Source organism: Equus asinus, chromosome 5, assembly GCF_041296235.1.
Source record: "Equus asinus isolate D_3611 breed Donkey chromosome 5, EquAss-T2T_v2, whole genome shotgun sequence".
NCBI classification, from domain to species: Eukaryota; Metazoa; Chordata; class Mammalia; order Perissodactyla; family Equidae; genus Equus; species Equus asinus.
In genome coordinates, this window is record NC_091794.1 from 24,972,745 (window position 1) to 24,992,076 (window position 19,332).

The window sequence follows — 19,332 nt, forward strand, 5'->3', positions numbered from 1 at the left end:
GCCTTAAAGATTCCAAACCAAGTGACCCTTAGAATTACCGGGGAAATATTTTGAAAAGCTGATCCCAGGCCCCACCCTGGCCTGCGGAATCAGAATGCCAAAGGTACAGAGATTGGATATGGAACGTGTATGTGAATTCCAAGCTGAGAGTTATTTTCTAAATAATAGAAACCATTAGAATTTAAAAAAAACATTAAGGGCCTTTTTTTTTCCCCACACTTCCACTTAACCTTTTCCACTACTCCTTTCCTAGGCCAGATTTTTGAAAAATCATCTCAACAAGATCATGAATGGCTGTCATTTTTAAAGTTAAAAGCTATGCATTGGTGTTAACTACTCATTCAGGATACCGACGGGGCTATATGAAACAATGGCCTCCTATGTAATGGGTATTATTTTCTCAGGGTTTTAGAGGACAAGTGTTTCATTGCCTATATGCGTTTATGTCTTAGGTGTCTCACATATCAAGCCATCAGACAGATTTGCAGGTGCACAGAGACAATCACAACTTGAGGTTTAAAAGGGGCTGAAAAATTTCTGCAGAATCTAGTGAATATATATAATAAAGTGGTCCAAACCACTTCGGGTTAGGTCCTCGAGGATAAGATGGATCCTCAAAATATGCAAGGGATGCTTTCCAAGACCTTTGGAATCCACAAACAGGCAAATGTACGAGTATCATTTAGCAGATGGTTACTCCTTCACAAGGGGCAACAGAGCACAGTGGTGAAGGACAGCTTTGGAGTCAAACCAACCTCGGTTCAGATCTTATTCCCTCCGCTTGCCAGCTGTATGATCCTGGGCAGGACCTCTCAGTGCTTCAGTCTGCAAAATGGGGGTAATGGTATTACCCATCCCAAAAGGTTGTGGTGTGAATCGTGTGCAAGAATGCATGCCAAACACTCAGCACTTTGCCTGACATGTGCTAGAAACTCAATAAATATTAGCTATTAATAGTAATGACAGTAAAAGTTACATAAATAAATGAGCTATTAATATAATGACAATAAAAATATTTTTAAACACTGTTTTCCCCCTTTGGAATTTTACCATCTGAATAAAAAGCAGAACGTCAAATTCAGCACTTACAAAACTACTGAATTCTGCCACTGAAATAAATTCTAAAGATCTAATAGCATGTCTCCAAACTAAACATAATGACAGGGGTTTATGATGTGGGGGAGAATGTTATGCAAAGGAAAATGTGATTTAAAATTCTTGAGCCCCTGGGACAGCTGAGCTGTGTGGTCCCCAGTATCTTCTCCATGAGTTCCTTCGCAAATGCTGCATACAGCTCCTGGCTTCCTTCAGAACCTCAGCTCCCTTCTGAATCCCCAGCATCCCCCACCTTCCTCGCAGCTCAGGATGACTGCCATTTCAGCTTGATGCCGAAGTGTTTTCTCTCCCTGCATGAACAGTTTTTGCCCAGCTGGAGTTCTTACTTAGAGAGTTTCAGACTGCTTTTCTCGTTTCTGGATGGCAGCCTTTGACATCATGAGCTGAGCCACAGCTAAACGTGAATCATACTCTTTAATTCATCCTGAACTTTTCTCTTGGCTAAGAACCATTGCCTTTTAGAATATTTCACTCCTCCACTCACACTAGAAGTTGACTTTCTTTGAGGGGCCGTTGTTGTTAAAGAAACAATGATTCCATTGTCTCAGATGGCCCAGTAGAGAGGGTGTAGCGACGCTGGAATATGGAAGCTGGGTCTGTAGCAGGCTCCTTCCCTCTTTCACTCGGTCGCTCAGTAATCCACTCCCTCAGCCGGCCTTGCAGCCTGCACGAACCAACCGCATGCCTTGGAAAGATTACAGATTACTGCGTGTCATGGACCCTGGAAACACTTGAACTCAGGAATTTTAAGTCTGTTACTGCCAAATACCTACTACATAAATGGGTAAACTTGTCTCAGTTTCTTTCCGCCAAATGAATGTCATGCAAGTCTTGGTAGGGTACAGGGACACGAAAAGACTTGAAACAAGAAAACAAAACAAAAAGGGTATTAAATAAACACTAATGATCACTGGCCCTGGGACCTCCTATTTAATGCATCCCTATTTATATTATTCCTGGCTCGACTCCTGCTTATCTGTCTGGGACGCTGGGAAGCCACTGCAGGACTGCTCAGTGGGGAACTAATGTGAGGAAAAGTGTATGAATTTTAGCCCTGACAAAGTTAGCAAAAGTGGCCAGTCGGAGATCCTCATCTGGATCTTGGACCTGGCTGGCTCCTTCTGAACCTTCAGACTAAGGAAAGTCCCACCCAGCACTCTGCTTCCTCAGTTTCCTCTTCTAAGCCAATGATTATGTATTTGCCAGGCTGCACTCTGTGCATTGGGTTGCTAGAAATACAGTAGGTTGCACTGATGATTTAACTCTGTTTTCTGTAAAGGGCTACAGGATTTCATGCAGATTTTTGCAAAGTCATATGCAAATCACAGAGCCCCGGCCCTTTTCTTAACAGGATGGCAACCTTGCTCCTCGGTGGTACCTGGGACCTGGAGATCCTTTCTCCACTTACGTTTAGCGCACAGCCCGGGATTTGTCCCTGCAGCTCACCGGGTTAGCCGTGCCGCCGTTGGGACCTCCCACCTGGACGCCCCTCACCTGCCTCTCTTGAGACTGCTCTGGCAGGGCTGGTGTGGGGTGCAGCCTTTGCACGGAGGGCAACATGTTCCAAGCAAAGTCTGCCCACCTGGGCCATGGGCTCACCCCTCGGGGCTCCCTGCTTCTCTACTGGGTGCAATTTGAGGTTCCCGAGCTTCTCTCCAAAGTCTAAAATGGTGGGACAGTAGGGAACTGTGAGAGGCCCCCATGGCCCAATGTACTTCTCCCAGCTGCCATCGGCAGAATTTGTACCAGGTACCCCAGCCCTCGCTGCCCTAGAGGTCTGCATTGTGAGTGGACAGGTTCACTAGAGGGACGTACTTGTCTCTGGAGTTTTTCTCCAGGTGGAATGCTTCTATTGTCAGTGGCCCCCAATCTGGAAAAACCCCTCATTCTAATCCAGCCTGCCTTCCCCACATTGTGAGAAAGAGGGAGGAGGAAGAAGGGATGGTTTATGGTAGAGAAGAGGAGGGTTAACTCTAGCTGTGCCCAAACATTGGCAACAACCACTGCCCCAACAAATATTCTACCTGCTTCAGCCGACCCAGGTTTTATCAAGATTTTCTAGCTCCTCCCTAACCTCACTGGCTCCTGAGGTCTCTGGTTCAAAGACCACCCTCCTAGCCTTGGTTTGCTTCCAAATTATCCTGTTGGGGGTGGGGGAGGTGGAAAGTGGGAGAAGAAATAAATGAAACCAACTGGCCACAAGTTGATAATTGTTCAGACTAGATGATGGGTACGTGGGCATTCATTATACCATTCTCTCCACTTTTGTATATGTTTGCAATTTTTCATAATAAAAAGTTAAAAAATAAAAAAAGACCTCCAACTTCTAAGACACTCAAGAGAGAACCCCAACCCCTGTCATGGAGTTTCCTGGAAACCCCACACCAAGGCAAGAGGCAAGGATGGTTTCATTACATATGTATATTCATTTTCTAATTTTTTTTAAGGCCCACTGCTTTATTTTCAATAGACTAAACCTTATTTCTAAGAGGTCCCAAAGTTGGGCTTACTTCCCCCAGCTGGGTTATGGGGGAGGGCTGGGTAAAGGGTTCCTCAAATCCTGAAAGTTTACACTTCCATGTATCTCACAGTCTTCTTGTGAGGTTGGGACTTGTTCAGTGTTCTGAACTTTGCAGAGGAAACGTGCTCTCGATTCAAAGTGTCATTCTCTGGAATTGCACCTGGCTCAGGAAAGGACTGTCTTTGTACTTGAATTCAAATCCAATGGAGAACCTTAATATGGGCATTTGCATGACTGAGAATTGCTGCTGTCTTTTTTCCGTATGTCACTTTCTTGAATGTGTTCTAATAAAATGATTCTAAAGCAGGCTGTTGATATACAGTGATTTATAAATACTTTCTGTTGAGTGCTGAGGCCCTTAATTTTCTACCGAGAATCCACCCCATCCCGCTTTCTGGAAAGATCTGTCTAACTGGGGACAGATGCGATGAGCATACATCTGGCATGATGGCGGCACCACTGCAATTGCAGCCACTAAGAATCATGTCAACCACAGCAATTTCGTCTTCTGGTTGCCTAGCAGCAGCATTTGTTTTCCAGAATAAAGACGGCCATATGTAGTAGATGAGTGTGGTGGGGGGAAAGTGGAGGAGGCAGGGCAGGAGCAAGAGTATAATTCACTCTACCAGGGAAGGGAGGAGAGAGCAAGGTGGAAGGGGAGACAAAGGCAGGTGAAAAGAGAGTCAAGTTCAAACTCGTTCTGTTCAGTGATAAGACTCAGCAGGTTCAAATGATAATCAACTGTTAAATTTTATTTTCAAAATTGCACCTTTTGATATCAAGCCATGGCAAGTTACAAATCTCATTAGGCAAACTGGAAGCACAAGGAGAAAATATGTATTTCCAAAGGTAGATATTTTGAGAAACACTTTTTATCCCAATCTTTATCCCCCTACAGCTGAGACTGGCTAGGGCACTCCCATGAGCTAGTAATGAACCTCGGCCAGTTCTCTGGGAAAGGTGGCATTGTTAGGAGCCTTTTAAGGGGAAGGGAAGGCAGACCCAGACAAGGGGGCTTCCGTGTACTGGGCACCTTCCTCACCCCAGATGCTGGGAAGGCACTTGATAGACATTCTCTCCTCTAATCTTCACAGCCATCCTGAGAGACAGGCAGTCCTTTCTTCATTTTCCAGATGAAGAGGCTGAAGCTAAGAAAAGTAAATAACTTGTACAAAGTCATACAGCCAGAAAATAGCAGATCTATGATTCAAATTCTAGTCTTTGAGCCCCAAATCCATGCCTTTAACAAACTGCAGGGCTGATGGCCCAGTGCCCGGCCTGAACTCTCCTGTGTACACTTCCCATGCATGGTCTTCACTTTAATGAATGGTGCAACTTCTGTATGCCTGAGGGGAGGGGATGCAGAGCCAGCGTGATTGGAGATCCCCGCCAGGCCAGGTTCTTTGCAACCCACATCCACGTCCCTGTGACTTAGTTGTGTAGAGCGCAGGCTGATGAGGCTGAGATCGCCATTTTGTTTTCATAGAGATTTGCTCACTCAGCAAATATTTGAGTGCCTATGAGTGCTGGGCATTGTGGACTAGGTGGGCAAATACAGACTCAGCCCCTATTCTCAAGGAGTTTACCAGCAGAGGAGACAGACATTAATCAAGTAACGCATGAAAGGGTATTGAATTACAACTGGAAGGGACCTTGGAGATCATTGAGATCAAGAGGAAACTGAGACCCAGAAATGCTAAGCAGTTTCCCCAAGACCATACAGCAAGTTAGGGACCGAGTGAGGACTAGAACTCAGAATTCCTCATTTTTATTCTTAGACTACTGTTTTCCCTACCATGTCAGACTCTAGTCTGTCACACACTCATAGATTGCCTGCTCACCCCAGCCAGCCATATAAACATGTTGATTAATCAGTACACTATTCCCGTGCCTAGGAAAAACCAGAGAGCATATTTCCACTGATAAGCAAGCAGCAGAGTGAACCAAACCCCTGAGGATAACATTTGCCCAAGCCTTGTTTGCAGACTTATTTCAGAGCCCAAAGCAGGAAAAGAGAGGCAAGGCTCCTGTGCTTAGCAACACTGCCTAATACGGATGCTTGCAGGTGTTTCCGTGTTTGGGTCTGACGCCAGTCTTTTCTTATCTCCAGGTTCAGCAGTCACTCATTCATTCATTACATCAACAAATATTTGTTGAGTGCCCACCGGGCACCAGGCACAGTTCTCAGAGCTGAGGGTACAGCAGTGAACACAAGAGACTGCCCTTGTGGGGTGTACATTCTACCTGGAGAGACAGACAATAAACAAAATGAATAAGTAACAGCATATTAGAAGGTGATAAAAGCTACAAAGGAGGATAAATCAAGCAAGGAAGGCACGGGTACCAGAGGTGGGGATGCATTTTTAGATAGGGTGGTTGGGAAAAAGACCTTCCTGAGAAAGTGATGTTCTGGCTCATCATTTTATACACAGACACACACACAGACACACACACACACACACACACACACACAGCTGTGCAGTGTGGTTTGAAAAGTCCCATTAGCCTCCCCCTACCTCTTTCAGAAAAATAAAGGTATCTCAGTAGCATGTCCCAGAGCCCAATTCCTGAGTTTCCCATTTCCCCTTTGAGCTAAAGCGGTGATTTGCAAACTGGAGTGTACATCAGAATCATCTAGAGGGCTTAATACACAGATTGCTGGGCCCCACTCCCAGAGTTTGTGATTCTGTAGTTCTGGGGTGCATCTAGGAATTTGCATTTCCAACAGATTCCCGGGCAATGCTGATGCTGCTCATCCGGGGACCACACTTTGAGAGCCGGTAGGTTAAGCGATTATGGCAGAGGATCCCTGTTAAAATGAAACTACTACCTAAGAAAGGACGCATCCATTCGTTAGGATCCATGGACATTTTCAAACTAGTTATCCTGGAATAGCAGGATCCTTAAGAATTGTGACTATCTATTTTTTTTTAACTGGGATATGTTTCAGAAGCCAAAGCCCAAGTCCCCAAGCACTGAGAAGTTAGAGTAAGGGACAGATCCTGAAAAGCTGGAGACAACAATATTTCATTGCTTGTCTATCAATGCTTTGCATTTTCATAGCATGTAGTACTTTTACAAGCCCTGTGCCACGACTCTCTTTTGGCCTAACAGTTAAACTGTGACGCAGGCAGAACAGGTGTCATCATTACATTTTATAGATAAGAAAATTGAGACACAAGGAGGTTATAAGGCCTCCCTTGGGCTATCAGGAAGGATAAACCCGTTGCCTTACACCTACTCCGGTGTTCTTTCTCCATTAAAACCCTTCATAACACCGGGTACGGCTTTCTCCTGGGGCATCTGTCCCTAGGTCATTAAAATCCAGGACACATAGTCTCTCTTTGCCCTTTGCTCTGTTCAAAATCCCACTTGCTGCAAGTGGATTATCCATGTGGGTGATTAACTGTGGCAAATACTAAGCCCTGCATGAGATTCCTCTGCCATAAACACATCTCTCCTCCTCTACTACCAGCTATTGTACAGGGAAAATGCCAACTCATTTTAATGTTAGCTGAAGCTAGAACTAGTTATTATGAAGCAAACTTGCTGAGGGAAGAGCCCACGTAATACTTTCCAAAGGCAAATAGACATGGCATTGTGATTATGTGTACCACTGCGTCCATTCCATTAGTCGAGATAATTGAAAGTTTTCTGTATCGCTAACCCACACAGTAAAATGAGAGTGGATTTTGTTAAATCTGATGGCTGGTGAATCACATTCTCAGGGATTTAAATATACCAAAAAAAAAAAAATCGTCATCATGAATGATAAAACCCTCACTTCCTGTCCTTGCCATTCTGATTATTTTCTCCAGTCCTGCACTGATTCCTCACAGAGAGAGAGTGAGGTCTCCCATGCATCTCATGGATGGTGACCCGTGGGTTACAAGGAGCTGTCTCTCTTCAGCTTCCATCCTGTTTTTGACCATCCAGGATCCCAAGGTTTTAGAAGTTTAATTTCTAAAACTGTCCTTATCTATCTCTCAACCCATTGATGTTCTGACATTTTCCTCTTGTGTTGCCATTGGAACTACACACTTATGCAATAAGCATTTACTAAGCACTTACTATGTACCAGACCCTGTAAGAACCACTGAACAGACCACAAAAATGAGTTAGAAATAATCTTATCCTCAAAGAACATGGCATATATTAGAATCACTCTGTAAGTTATGTAGTCTAATCAACATTCAAGTATATTGTAGATTTGGATTATAAACCCATGTGAGCTTCTCCCCGTTTTCACTGATGAGTTATTCGGCTCCAACATAAAGTAGGTATCATTAGGAAAGAAAATACACCGGGGAGGAGAAGAGTGGGGTGAGGAAGGCGCACCACTCTATAGTTATGACCACACGTGGAGATGTGCATCAGCAGCCCAAAAGCGTGGTAACAAGGGGGCAGTACAGCATCTGAAATCTGCTGTAGATATTCCCCCTGTGGCATGACAAAGTGAGTACAGGAGGGTCATAAAGCTTGGATCATTAGGATTTCCATGCTGATGAAAGATCTAGTGTGAATGTGTTTTTGCTGAGTTTTAGACTCTAAAGTGTGCTGTAAGAATGACTGTTCCTTAAAAAAGGTAGTTCATGCCCACTGCAACACACGGACTGAACATCTAAGAAACCAGATTGAAGGAGATGGGGTGGGTTGCAGAGGATTCAGTTGATTGGGTCGTATTAGAGAACCCATGACAAGAAAAGATGCAGACCGTAATCCAACAACGTGTGTGTATGTGAGTTGTGTGTATGTATGCGTGCACAAATACAGATGCACAGAATGGTGTTGAAGGCCAGTAAAAGGGATTTTATGAGGATGTGAGCCCTTTAAATAAATTCCAACTTCGTTATCCAAAAAGGAAGACAAGTTTAGAAAACCAGTGGTGCAGTCAGAAGATAAAGATAAGATTGTAGTTCTGGTGACCAAGTGGCTCAGGGGGTCCCTCTAACACTTCTTCTTCTTGTTTATATTGGACCTGAATGTGCAGCAGCTTTCACTCCCTGAGCACCTTAAAGGAGCTCCTCAGACCCTGACTCCACCCTGCTTTAGGTTGGGTTTGTGATAGTGGACCCCAAGACAGGGATTCAGGTCAGATATGCAGCTGGATCTCAGATTTGTCCTGTGAACCCTATTTCTGCTGGCTCTGCAAACCTGTCTTGGCCCTGGAGGGAGTTTTCACAGCACAGGTGCTGTATCCAGGCTTACCAATGACCATCAAGGGTGCTAGTGGCATGATAATATAGCCAGGCCTACTATGGGTAAGTGTGGTCATGGATAGTGGTAGCCATAGGGAGAATTTAGAGGGCCCAGAAATAGCAGTGATGGGGGAAGGGATCTCTATGTATCTGCCTTTGAGTTTCTGGGATGGTGGGATAAGGAGTGTTATTCTATTTGTGGGGATGTCCAAGGATTCTGTTGCCTGTCAATGGTGACTTTTTAATGGGTCTTACCCCCAAGCATAGTGTGGAGTTCTTAGATTTGGCTGTGCCTAGTTCTGCTGGGTGGTTGTTCTGGCACCCATCGGGGGGAAAGGAAGTACCAGGATGGGCGTGGCTACTGAAACAGTTGATGTAGAAGCAGGGTTTAGATTTCATTGGTGTGACACTCCCACTCTGAGAGTGACCCATAAGTATGGCACTCCAGGTGTTGCTCTGGTATCTCATCGATTCATGAGAACTTACACAGGTATCCGGCCCTGAGAGGAGTAAGTTGGTGATAAAATTGATGTACGCAGTTCAGTTCCTCCAAAGCCAGCTGGAAGTTAACAATGGAAATAGGAGCCTTTGTGCTTCCCAGACTCTTCCTGCATTCTCATTTGGTATTGAAGCCAACATATTGCTTTATTTTTTGGTGTTTCTGGGACTATCCAGCTAGTAAACCTTTTGAAGAGCCATAGTCATAGGCCTCAAAGCCAGATCATCACAAATGATCTAAGTACCCTCTATCCATGCTGCAAGGCCACACAGGCAGGCTTAGAGATGGAATAGCTCACTAAAGAGGGGGGCTCTTGAAGGGTCTGATTGGTTGATGCTGCAGAATATAAGTGGTGACATTCAAGTTTAATGGCACAGCACAAGGTTGCTGGTACCCAGGCAGGTGCATAGCCTTCTAGGAGAGGCCATCGACCCAGCATTCTAGCTTCTGAGGAGTAAATTACTCAGAAATTAAAGTGAGAAGGTAATTAGCCCAATGAATCTGGTGGTGTTACAAAGATGATTGCTTAGAGCCTTGCCATATGCCAGTTTCCCATCATGCTGTAGACCTCAGATTTGGCAATAATAGTCAGAAATCTGGCTAACTGTTCTCTCCTGGATTAAATGTCTTATAAAAGAATGCATATGTGACCGAGTATGGTGGTGGGAGTGCAAAGAGTTGAGATGGGAAAGCATTAATAGTTACCTTGGACACATTGGTCTCTTTGGCAAATGTTTGACATGGGGGTGGAGTGTCAAGGATTATGTCCAAAGTAATGTAATGATCTGGGCTCTGCTGAGTCACCTCAATTGTCAGAGTCTATGGGAAAGGCTAATACATTCTCAGAGGTCAATGAGGGGATCATTCATCCAAAAAACAAGAGAATGGATATTATTAATAATTAATGACTTATTAAATACTAGATACTCATCACGTCATTTATTCACTCAACAAATATTTATTGAATACCTACTATGTGCCAGGCACTATTCTAAACAACAACAAAACAGATAAGAATTCCTGCCCTCGTAGAACTCATATTCTGGCGGGAATACAGACAAATAAATAAGTAAAATACATAAAATGCCATATGATGATACATGCTATAGAGAAAAATATAGCTTTGAAGGGATGTCATGAGTACAGGGGATGAGGGAAGAAGTGAGAGGAGGATCTGAGTTCCGGTGACTAACATAATCAGGGATACAGAGTATAACGAAATTAGTCCAGATGGTCTCACGGCAGATAGTGGTGATGAGGCTGCGAGTGTTGGAGGAGAGGAGGGGTAAGGGTTCTGCTAGGAGCACACTCAAGCTTTCACAACTCTCTCCTCATTACTCCCCAGAAAAGGATGAAAACCTGGGGAAGGGAGGTCTTATCTAGGAACAGGTAGGGGCTCTCAGATGAGATGGCCTCTCCTCCAGCCTTCATGCCTCCACTAGAGCCAAGCATGTCTCCAGGAATGTGCCCCAGAAGTCAAGTGAGACTCTAGGCTACTCCCCCAGCCTCCACCAGGAGTCCAAGGGAGCCTTTCTGATATGGTATTAGCCTGGGTTAGAGGAACCTGGATTCCATTCAGACCAATACAAACCTCACCTGTGGTGTGACCAAATATCCCTCAAAATTCGCCTGGTGAGATTCTTGAAAATAAACCCAGGTTTGATCCAAGTACAAAATGAATCTAGAAACTGAGAGTCCCTGGAATACACTATTCATAAATCTCTGGAACCTCAAAGGGGCATTGCAGATTCTGAGAAGTGTGCTATGGTATTTTTATCCTTAATAGGTTTAAAATATGAACTCCCTCTGGTTATCTTCCCGATTCCCTGCAGCTGCAGGGCCCCTCAAGTCTAGCTTGATAAAGGTTCGGCAGCAGCAGGAAGAATAGTTTCCAACATGCCTGTTTGGGGACCAACCCCAGTCACCAGTACAAAGGCAGAGAGTCCCAGTTCTCTTTACTACAAACAGCACAGGGTCCCAGGAGACCCAGCAAAGAGGTGCAGGAATTCATACTAGAGTCTTGGGATAGTAAGTTGTATTGAAGCTGTTCCTTGGGCCCAAGTAATAGATATGTTCAACCCAGATCTGAGTCCATGACAGCAGGAGGATGGCCCAATCACAGTTGTGGTGTAAATGTAGCTTCCCCATTTCCTCTTCCCAAACCCCAATTAGGAGTCATTAAACTTAGGCAGCAAACTTAGGAGTTAAGGAGAAGGTGACTTTCTCCTCCTAGCTGCATCAGTTTGCCCTCAAGAGACAAGCTTTTGAGGTTGAAGTTAAATGAGAGGGGAGTGCAGGGTACTAGTGCATGCACACACACACACACACACACACCCTCCCATTCATTGTGTGATAGCTCTCATCTAATGCTAAGCCTTATCTCTTACAAGAATAATTTTATAAGATTTTATAAGACTAATTATAAGAGAATTGTCTGCCATAGGTATACAGAAAAATTAGTCTCCAATGGCATTGCTTAGCCCCTCTGAAAAACAGCTTCATGGGACAAGTTCACTGCAACTTAGGTCTTAGTCCAAGAGCCACTTGGTGTAATGGCAAACAAAATCACATTCTCTGTGTGGCTATGAGAAATTGAATGTGGCATTTGGCTATTTTCTATTTTCTCGGATCAACAAGTGTGCTCAGCAGGGGGGGCTTCTGACCATACCTGGTATGGGTCAACCATCTTTTGGTCTGTCCTGATAAAAATTTAGTTTTGAACCAAAACTAAAACCATAGGATGCAAACATGTTTGGACTTACATGTAAATGTAGATGATTAGCTGGATAAAGGACCAGTATAATTTTATAGGATCCATGTCAAATCATACTAGTAATTGGATTTGTCATTGCTACAGAGTAAGTTCCACAAAGGCAGGGATTCTTGTCTGCTTTTTTCACTGCTGTGTCCCCACTACCTATGCTAGTGCCAGATACATAGTAGGTACTACAAGTACAATTGCATAGTATATAGGAAGGGCAATCTCCTTAGTGTGCAGAAATACAGAGAGATCTACGTCCATTACACCACTGGGGATAGGAAGGAGTTCTGCAGAATAATGTCATACTTGGCAAAAACAAAGAGCATGCTGCTTGAGTTCCAAATAATGCAAGAATAGAAGACAGAGTTGGTGCATGATCTGATAGGCAAAGTTAAAATCTAGGATGGAGGTCCAGAACTGATAAACAGGGAAAGCAATTGAACACTTAGCAAAGAAGCTCCAAACCCATAATCAAATGAGCAAGTGGAAGCCCAGGTGCACTGCCAGGTGTGGGAAATTACCGTGCGGTTTGGTCGCTGACAACTTAAAGGATTCTGTAAATGCTGACTCTTCTCTCAATACCGTTTTTATTGGATTACCCACCCATGGGTTTTTAAATATATCACTTGACTTTTGCAGCTCTGTAGATCATTTCTAATTAAAAATGGCAAATGGGAAGATTGGAAAAGGAAAAGCACATAGGGCCAGGAGCAATAAACAGGAGACTAAACCCAACAGAGCACATGTCCAAAAAAATGAAAGAACTGCTATGAGAAGTCAGATTTGAAAAATGTCTCTCATTTGGTTTGCTTCACTGAGTTGGTTGCCAATGAGAAGGACTAAATTTCCAAAGACAGTATTGATTGAAAATGCATTTCTCCTCTTTGCCCTGCCCCACCCCATGCTCATGGTTCTCATTAAGTATTCCTGAAGCTCCAGGAAATGAAAATGTGAGAACTGATGCATCTGTTGTAAGTCAGCCCAAGAGATGGTTGACAAGGGAATCTGATGCCAATTCCCTGATAGCAAATGAAGCTGGCCTTCAGCTTGGTTTTATTGAGCTTTAGACTGTTCCAAAAGTACACACAAAGAATATAAAATATAGTCTTTAACTACAAGAATTGTACAGTCCAATTGGGAGAGAGGAAATATAAATACTCAAGGAACAAAATTCACACCATGTATGATAAATAGCTATTTCATTTGCCTGAGAGGTACAAAAGCTAGAAGGATCTCTCCTCCCTTTGTATCTCTATCCAACATCAAGGATGAATCATAGCGAGTAATGGCAGTAACTTCAGGTTGTTTCAAAAAACTAATAATAAGACTAATAATAATAATCAAGGTAGTAGTGGTAGTAGTAGTAAGAACAATAATAAAATCCAGTATGTCTGCTCAAATTGCATTCAATTTGTATATGCCTATATTTGTCTTAGAATGGCCCCATTGCGTCTCTTTCCCTTTCTTAACTTTAGCTTTCCTACCAGTCTCTCAGTGTTCTTGGACTCCTACCAATATCCCTGCCTAAGACAATTTCATCCAGAGAACAAAAGCAGATGTATCTGTCAGAGTAAGCTAGGTTATGCTGTGGTAACAAACAACTCTAAAAATATCAGTGGTTGAAAACAACAAGTATATATTTCTTGCTAACACTACATGTTCATAATGGGTTGGCAGGGGGCTCTGTTCATCATAGGGAATCAGAAACTCTGGCCAATGGACCAGCTTCTAAAGTTGCCAATTACAATCCCAAACAGAAAGAGAATTCTGAAGACTCTTAACCCACAATTAAATGATCCAGCCTGGAAATGACTCAACATCAATGGCCAGAATTAGTCACGTGACCCTACAAAACAAACACAGGTCAGCAAAAGAATTGAGTTATGTGTACAGAAGGCAGAGAGCTCAAATATTTGATGAACATCAGAATAACTACATTAACAGTTAACATCAAGTCATATTTGCAAATAATTTACATTTTGGCTCTAACTCAGATTTTCAAATTTTGGATCTACACGGCAGATGTCTGTGTGTTTGTGTGTATGTGTGTGTGTGAATCTCAAATGTATACATTGAAGTGATGTTATTCATGTTTAACTCATTGTTTGCTTTCTCTTATGCCTACTACCTAATTTCTACTAGGTCCTGTCCATGACTATTGGGCCCTACATGTCTTGAGTCAGTACTAATGTCAATGTCTAGTCAGAGTATAAAGATGAGAAAACTTCTTATCCTTCTTGAAACTTTTTCCAGACTTAAGGAATCAATTTTTGAAGATACAATGTCCTGATGAATCTAGAGGAATATGAGCCCTTCCATATCTTAGGGCTTAATTTATTACATTATTTATATGCTAACCTATAGAGATTTCTATTGGCATCTGGCATCAGCTCTGTACAGTAGGGATGTGAACTTATTGAATCCCCTATGGTAGAGTCACCGACTAATGTTTGAAAGGATGTTTTACCTGAATGTAAGAACATGACCCATGTGCCACATTGCTTCTATTATTTTTTTTAAAGATTGGCACCTGAGCTAACATCTGTTGCCAATCTTCTTTTTTCTTCTTCTTCTTCTTCTCCCTAAAGCCTCCCCCGCCCCCAACCCCACCCCTCCACCCAGTACCTAGTTGTATATTCTAGTTCCGAGTGCCTCTGGTTGTGCTATGTGGGATGCCGCCTCAGCATGGCCTGATGAGCGGTGCCTTGTCCATGCCCAGGATCCAAACTGGTGAAACCCTGGGTAGCCAAAGCAGAGTATGCAAACTTAACCACTCAGCCACAGGGTGGGCCCCCGCTTCTATTATAAATAGTGCTATAACATTGCATAAGATCAAATTATCTGCAAACACAGGATATTGGATACAGTCAGACCCGGGCAAGAAAATATAGTACTTCAATGGGATAGAAGGAACCCTGGGTTGGGGTCAGGAAATTTGGGTTGGGTCCTAATTCTGCTATTGACCAACTACATGAGCTTTGAAAAACATTTTAGCCAAATAATCTATCTTCTCAAAACTTGAGTTTTCTCATCTATAAAATTGGAAAGTAACAGGAACTTAGCTCTAAATTTCATTCATGCTTAAACATTCTGTTTTTCTATTATTGGCTTAGTTGTAACTCAGAAGTCTATGACTTTCTTTTACTGGAAAAAATCAATAAGCACATGTCCTAAGTAATTCAGAATTGGAAAATGATATTTATATATAAAGGGTAACCTAATTTTATATATAATTATTATCTATATTGATAAAAGAGACATAGTACTATAAAGCAGTTATTTTTTAAAAATTGTTTAGCTTTGAAATATAGGCAAAGATGGGGCCAGCTCCATGGCCGAGTGGTTAAGTTCACGTGCTACGCTGTGGCGGGCCCAGGGTTCGGATCCTGGGCACGGACGTGGCACTGCTCGTCAGGCCACGTTGAAGCGGCGTCCCACATCCCACAACTAGAAGGACATGCAACTAAGATATACAACTATGTACAGGGGGGGTTGGGGAGATAAAAGCAGAAAAAAAAAGGATGAAATATAGGCAAAGAGGTTGTCAGAAACTAACATATATGCTCTATTTTCTCATTCATTTATTTATCCATTCATTAAAAAAATATTGAACCTTTACCATGTAATTACCTGGGTTAAATGAGCTGAGAGGGGCAAGGGAATTGAGGACAGTGGCAAGAGCATTACTGAAATAATGGATCATGGAATCCAAGCTGCATAATAAGGAAAGTGATGAAAGGAGAGTATTGTTGGATTGGGAGAAAGTAGAGTCCCAATGACCTAGAGGTCCCAATGGGGTTTGAAAAAGGTCACAGTAAGAGTAATTAAATAAGCAGGTTGGAAGGAGAACAAGGAAGGAAGATGTAAGACTTCTGCTTCTGAGCAAGATGGAGAAGCAAGAACTAGATATCCCCCTGCCTGAAACAACAAAAAAACACCTAGACAAAATCAATCATTTTCAACACATTGGACATCAGACAACAAAGGACAGTGTGATCCCTGAGAGACAGGGAACAAAGTAAGCCCTATGAATACCCTAGCCTACTGCCTTGAGTTTCCAGGTTTCAGTGCAGGGAGAGATAACCTAGTGGTCTCCTGAGTTAAGAAGATAGAGCTGAAAGTCCAGTGAGGCCAAGACAACTGGACTTCACAGGACAGAGTAGTGGAGAGAAGAAAACTGTACAGAAAGAGAACTCTGGAGATCTTCAGAGGGTCTTCCACAAGTATTCATCAAAGTATTGATTGGCACATGCGTATGAGGAAACTACCCCAGGATGGGGAAAAATTACCTGAAATAATTAGAGGGAAGAGTAGCCAGTGCCCACAAAGGGCCTAGAATAGTGCCTGTTCCCACAAGCCAGACTGGGAAACCTCAAATTCACAGGGCATCAGGTTGAGTACTCAAAAAGGTCTTACCTTAGTAGTGGACAGTGATAAGCCCTAGACAAACTAGGCTCTGGTTCTGCCTAACAAGTCTTAAAAGGTTCAGACTGTGTCAAAGTAACTTAACTGCATGCAAGAACAAAGCTCAAGAATAGTTATAGGAATGTAAAAATATTGAGCACCCAATAAGGTAAGATCCACAATGTCTGACACCCAATCAAAAATTACCAGGCATGCCAAGAAGTAGGAAAATATGGCCCATAATGGGGGGGGGGGGGGATCAATCAAAACTTACTCAGAATTGACAAAAATGTGAGAATTAGCAGATATCGACATAAAAAAAGTTATCAACAGTATTCCATACACTTAAAAAGTTAAGTAGAGACATGGAAGACATAAGGAAAAATCCATATTGAATTTCTAGAAGTGAAAACTATAATGTCTCAGTGAGAAATACCTGGGTGCGATTAACAGTAGATTAGACATTGCAGGAGAAAACATAAGTGTACTTGAAAGCATAGTAATAGAAACTATCCAAAATGAAACACACAGAGAAAAAATAATTTTTTAAAAAGAACAAACCATCAGTGATCTGCAGAGCACTTCAAGCAGCCTAATATTGATGTAGTTGGAGTTTCCAAAAGGGGGAAGGGGACAGAAAAATATTTAAAGAAATAATGGCTGAATATTTTTCAAATTTGATGAAGCCTATAAACCCATAGATCCAAGAATCCCAATAAACCCCAAGCACAAGAACTATAAAGAAAACTACATTAAGACATATCATAATCAAATTCCTCAAAACCAATGATAAAAGAGAAAATCCTAAAAGCAATCAGAGAGAAAAGCAGACATGCTATATACAGAGGAATGAAGATAAGGATAACAGCATATTTCTCTGAAAACAAGGCAATCAGGAAGATAGGAGAGCCTGTGAGTGGAGTGCTGAAAGTAAAAAGACAACTGTCAACCTAGAATTCTATACCCAGTGAAAATATCTCTCAAAAGTGGAGGCAAAAGAAAAATTTTTTCTGACATACAAGAGCTGAAAAAAATTCTTTGCCAGCAGATCCACACTACGAGAAATGTTAAAGGGAGTCCCTTAGGTAGAAGGAAACGATACCAGAGGGAAGTATGAATCTACACAAAGAAACGAAAAGCACCAGAAATGACAAAGGTATGGGTAATATACAAGATTTACAGAAAAAGAGCAGTATGAAAGAGCCTTTAAACAAAGATGTTTTAAATCCTCAAAGAAGTAAAATAGGCATACTATATATGAAAGAGGAACAAGCAACTATAAAATACACAGAGATGAAGAGAGAATTACTGATGTGGAAAATAGAAGTGAGGAAATCACTTAGAGCACAGCCAGAGAGATAAAAGAGATAGGATGAAAAATAATTTTAATAGGAATTCTGGGATAAAGTGGGGAGGATGGCAAAAAGACATTTTTCAAAGAGAAAAGGACTAAGAATTTTGCAGAAATGAGGAGATATAGAAACATTGTAGTGAAACTAGAGAAAACCAAGAATAAAAAAAATCTTGAAGTCAAGAGAGAGAAAGAATTGGTTACCTAGAAAGTTAGAACAGTCAGCCTGATAAGAGGCTTCTCATCCACTACCACAAAGACTGAAAGAGAATGGAATAACAGCATCAATGTTCTAATGGAAAATCTTTGTGACCTAGAATTCTGTGCCCAGAAAAATTATAATTTGAGAGTGAGGGTGCGGTAATGATATTTTCAGTCATAAAAGAAATTTTACTCCTCGTAATCCTCACTTTTTGGCAAAGAGAATAATGAACCCAGAAGGGAGGAATTGGATGCAAAAAGATATTGTAAGCAAGAGGAACACTGAAACATGGTGGTAAATATAATTTAATGTTGAGTACAAATGATAAAAATAAAAGGAATAGTAGCCATTTGAAACAAAATGGAGTGTTCTGAAGGAGAGGAAAGCAAGCTCAGATCCCTGTCTGACTTGAGAACAGGACAGAGGTGGGAATTAACTTAGACTTTGTTAGAAAAATATAAATTTGTAAGGATGATGTAAGGATAGCCACTGAAAGAATAGAAATAGACTATGTAATTTCAATACTGGTAGAGGAAGGTGAGGAGAATAAAACAATCTTGATTAATCTGGGGGGGGAAGCTAAGAGAATTCATGGAAAATAGAAAACAACAAAAAAGTCAGAAAGAAGCCCAAGTATGTTGTTAATCATGGTAAATGCAAATGGATTTAATTAAAATAATTATTTAAAATATAAATACTTTCCAATTGGATCTTTTAGTCAAAATTCAGGTATACGTTGTATAAGAGAGATGCAAGTCTAAAGCAATGATGTAGAAAATAAAGAGATGGCGAAAGATATACCAAGCAAATGTTAACCAATAGAAAGCTGGTATAGAAATTTTAATGTCAGATAAAATGTAATTATTTTAAGCTCTCATTCTTTAAGTTCTTATTATGTGTATTGTGCTTATTACTCCAACAAAGCCAAAACAGTAATTGATACCTAGAACTGAGGTGCTGCCAGACCAAAATTTTTAAAAAGGAAAGTAAACAACAACAATAGAAAATATGTGGTATTGGCTTTGGAGATGGGCTGAGGGTGGAGGAAAGTGTTGTTGGAGGCTGGAAAAATAGACACCTGCATTTTTCAGAGATGAAACATTTGAAAAACCATCATTTACAATAATTTGGAAGGAAGCTAATGTATCTAACTAATTTGCAGACTACAATGAAGAGGCTTGGAAATTTTTAAAAGAAAAAGAAATAATCGAGTGTTTAAAGAAAAGTAATAACAGGAGGCTGGCCCCATGGCCAAATGGATAAGTTCACACACTCCGCTT

At 41.8% G+C, this 19,332-nt stretch overlaps 1 protein-coding gene across 36 annotated transcripts in view; it reads left to right on the plus strand.

The window, feature by feature from the left end:
* The window catches only part of KALRN (kalirin RhoGEF kinase), a 637,850-nt gene that overhangs the window by 447,984 nt on the left and 170,534 nt on the right, over positions 1-19,332 (plus strand). For 6 of the 36 annotated variants that reach the window (XM_014866840.3, XM_044771457.2, XM_044771459.2 and 3 more), the window contains exon 34: positions 2,468-3,959. The exons of the other annotated variants lie outside the window; for them this stretch is intronic. In XM_014866840.3, the coding sequence (XP_014722326.1) occupies positions 2,468-2,530 (63 nt within the window). In that variant the 3' untranslated portion in view covers positions 2,531-3,959. Of the gene's footprint in view, positions 1-2,467; positions 3,960-19,332 lie in introns of those variants that run through there. 36 annotated transcript variants of the gene reach the window in all.